Source organism: Prunus mume, linkage group LG1 (assembly GCF_029339155.1).
Source record: "Prunus mume cultivar Tortuosa linkage group LG1, ASM2933915v1, whole genome shotgun sequence".
NCBI lineage: Eukaryota > Viridiplantae > Streptophyta > Magnoliopsida > Rosales > Rosaceae > Prunus > Prunus mume.
Window position 1 is genome coordinate 7,895,307 of NC_142698.1, and position 3,921 is coordinate 7,899,227.

Genomic DNA, 3,921 nt, shown 5'->3' on the forward strand with positions numbered 1-3,921 from the left:
GAGGTTGAGGTGGCAGTGAAAAGGCGAGTCATAACAGCGTAAACGACAAAACGCATGAAAATCCAAAATTTGCTAACGCGAGCATACAACAGTCAACCTAATCGAGCAAATCGAAGATAGCCACGTGTAAAGCCCTGGCTCATCAACAGACAACTGCCCGTCACTAAATACAATGCACGAAAACGTGTCATGTCGTCATTCGGAGCCCACATCGAATAAAGGTATCTTTGAAGTTGACGAGGCAGAAATGATTAATTAATGAAGAAAAACGTGGTTAGAGAGAGAACCGGAGGCTTAAGCCAGAGAGAGCCACTTGGCTTGAGGCTTATATAAGCAGAGAGCAAGTGATCCAAGGAAGCACATGAGAGCCAAATACACCAAAGTGAGGCCACAAAAACAGAAAGAGTGAGAGAGAGAGAGAGAGAGCTTTTCTTGCGACTGTGTTGATAATTTTGCTTGTTCTTCAACTCCTTCCCCTTTCCCTTTGAACCCCTCTTCTCTGAATCCCTTTCTGTCATCGTCTGTTTTTCGAAAGAATATATTTTGGGGCTTGTTTTTTGGAATCTTAATTGGAAATTACATCAATTGTGATAAAACAAAGCAAACCCAGAAGGGTATTTCTGAAAGCAGGTGATTCAGAACAGTGATCCAGGTTTTTTCTCCCTTTTTTTCAGTATAAAGTTTTAAGCTTTTCTTTTATCAACTAGGAGGGTTTATTTTTGTCCCCCAAAGGTTGTTTTTTTTAAGCCTGTTTAGTTTTTCTTTGTGCAAAAAACCTTGTTCTTTTAATCTGGGTAATTTTTCTTCTTGTTGGATTTAGTCTACCTGTTCTTTGATTTTGGTAAGAAACAGGTTGGTTTAAGGAAATATATTTTCTGTCTTATATTCTAGCTTTTAACCCTTTTGTGACTACATGGCAACAGCTATAGATCTTTACAGCAGCAGCTCAATGACACCAGATTTATCAGATTCCTTGAGGGAGGATCAGCTCATGAAAGCACTTATGCCTTTTATGAAAAGTGTTTCAGCAACCTCTTCTTTGACATCTATTTCTTCTTCTATTTCTTCACCAACCTCTCCTTCTACTTCTTCTTCCTTTTCTTCCTACCCTTCTTCTTACACTTACCATCCTCCACTCTACTCTTCTCAGCCCAATTTGTACCCTGACTTTTGCTCACCATCGACAACCCACATGTTTGATCAAGTGGGTTTTGAGCAAACAGGTTCAATAGGGCTTAACCAACTTACACCATCTCAAATTCTTCAAATCCAAACCCAAATGGTCCTCCAACAACAGCAGGAACACCAACAAAAGGAACAAATTGCTGCTCTTGCTTCTCCAGCTTCACTGCAAAACCAATATCAGCACCAAAACCCTCGCACCCTGAAATTCCTCACCCCAAAAGCCATCCCAATGAAGCAAGTTGGTGCTCCCTCCAAACCCACAAAGCTCTACAGGGGAGTGAGGCAGAGGCATTGGGGCAAGTGGGTTGCTGAGATTAGACTTCCCAAGAACCGAACCCGCCTATGGCTTGGTACCTTTGACACTGCTGAAGAAGCGGCTTTAGCTTATGATAAAGCTGCTTATAAGCTCAGGGGAGACTTTGCTCGGCTCAATTTCCCTCATCTCAAGCACCAAGGGGCTCATGTCTCTGGTGATTTTGGCCACTATAAGCCTCTCCACTCCTCAGTGGATGCCAAGCTTCAAGCAATTTGCCAGAGTTTGGCTGCTAATTCGGCGAAAAAGGGGAAAACAGGGGAGCTCTGTTCTGTGGCAGAGAGAAAGCCAGCGATATCATCTCCTTCAGAGGTTTCATTGAAAACTGAATTGAAAGGTGAATGCGAGTTAACTGGTGTAGAGTGCTATAGACCGGAGATCTCATCTTCGCCATCTCAGTCCGTTGAGTCTTCAGCCGGGTCCTCTTCGCCGGAATCCGACATTACCTTCTTGGAATTTTCGGATTCTCAATGGGATGAGGCTGAGAATTTCGGACTAGAGAAGTACCCTTCAGTGGAGATTGACTGGTCTGCTATATAAAGTTCTTATGATAATGTAATCTTTGCTATTTCTCGCTTTAACTTTAGTTTGTGTCTAGTTTGGGTTTTAGCCTTTTAGGTCCAGTTTGGTGTAGCCAGGTGCTTCTGCAATGAATTTTTTACATTTGCAGAGGTTTTCCTCAGTCCTAGTTATTAGTTCATAGGATGATGAGTCTGCTATATGTAATGATTTCCCCATTTTGGTCTGCTGGTAATTTTTGTTCCTTGCATGACTATGGAGATTTCTGGTTATCCTTTCAGGTCAGTGTAATTAAACAGTTCCTTTTATTAGTGTTAATTGTTCTACTTTTTCTATATTTTGTGTAACATGAAGAGCATGTGATGGTGTGTGATTCTATCTCTTCAAGTAAATAGCAAAAAATTAATTTTAAAAAAACTGTGAAAGAGGAGAAGACGACGAAAAACATGATCAAATTCTGATGGAAAGTGGAGTTTGGGAAATTCTATAATGTGTGACTAGAATATTAGCACAGGCATGCGGCCATGACAGGAAAAAGAAAAATACTTTTCCTGGTGATGTTCGTTTATATATCGCACGCTGTATGATTATTATGGGCTTCAAACCGCCTGGGCATTATGAAGTTCAAGAGGGCTTGCACAAACATTTTTTCACCTGGTGCAAAAATTCACGACTTACAGAAACATAGGACACAAACAAGAGGGTAAGTAAGCTAAATAATGCAAAATCGTGGTCTCAGTTTACTTCACTGATAGTAAATAGAACACACAAACATAGCAAATCATATGTTAATCTCGTCTCAAGAGTTTATTGTGAGTTTCCAACTGACATGACAGGTGACTCGGTAGCATCTTACTTCTTTTTTTCATTTGAGTAGCATCTTACTTGCTAGAAATAAATAAGGTCTGGAGTAATATGAAAAGCTGATACACTCATAGAGTTGGAGTTCATAAACTCAGAATTTGGTTAATGGTAATTATGCTTCTCAATTTATAAAGCTTTTATTCTTGAAAAGTACATGAAGGGTAAATCCTAGATTCATGAGCAGAAAACACTCATGGATTGAGCGTGAGTGATGAAATACAAATTTAGTTATCTGATAGTCACTCAACTTTGATTTGTAATTTGAAATATTTGTGAAGTTGTTTTACAAAAATGAATCAAAGCCAACTGTTCATGGAGATGACTTTGGCAGCATTTTGCTTCGGCAAATTTAGATCCCAAAAGGAGGATAATGGGAGCATCTTGGATCACCTCCCACTTTATGGGATTCTGTAATTTTCTTATTTGCATCTTTGAATGAGATTGACAGGTGGGAATGGCCAAACCATGGGTTGCTGCTGATCCCACTTAACCGGCTACACATTATCTTATCCCTTCCGGCCAGAGATAAGAAGATTTGAGGCCACCATCCCAAGAATTCAAGATTAGAAAAGAAGAGAGCCCTAAAATATGTATAAAATTCAATATTCTATTCTTTCCTTCTCGGCAGCATGCGTAGACAAGTTCACACTGCTAAACATTTTGATAAGGAAAGAGACTCTGAAAGCTTATTTCCGGGCCACCAAGAATCCTTTCTTCATAATATTTGTCTTTGTTGTATCACGAGTCCTATAAAGGACACTACACCGATATTGTCCTCACTTTAATCACCTAAGTTTAAGTTTAATTATTCAATACTTGTTAAGGTCTTGGTACCATTATTAGATGATTGCATATATTTGAGTTTAGTGTTGTATTCTTCCGATGTGCAAGGGGAACTTACACATTTTGACTTGTATCGAGTCAACTTTTGAATATGATCTCACAGTTTCTTTCTCAATTGTTCACTTTACCTTAAATATTGTCCAAAGCATCCAAATTTAAGCCAAAAAGGTGTGTGAATGGGAATGAAACTTGCATCT

At 39.4% G+C, this 3,921-nt stretch overlaps 1 protein-coding gene across 1 annotated transcript; it reads left to right on the forward strand.

Moving 5' to 3' along the window:
- The first annotated feature begins 357 nt into the window (after positions 1-357).
- LOC103333551 (ethylene-responsive transcription factor ERF060) lies at positions 358-2,352 on the forward strand. Its single transcript, XM_008236407.3, has one exon. The coding sequence runs from the start codon at positions 914-916 to the stop codon at positions 2,036-2,038; it is 1,125 nt and encodes a 374-aa protein (XP_008234629.2). The 5' UTR covers positions 358-913; the 3' UTR covers positions 2,039-2,352.
- The last annotated feature ends 1,569 nt before the right edge of the window (positions 2,353-3,921 follow it).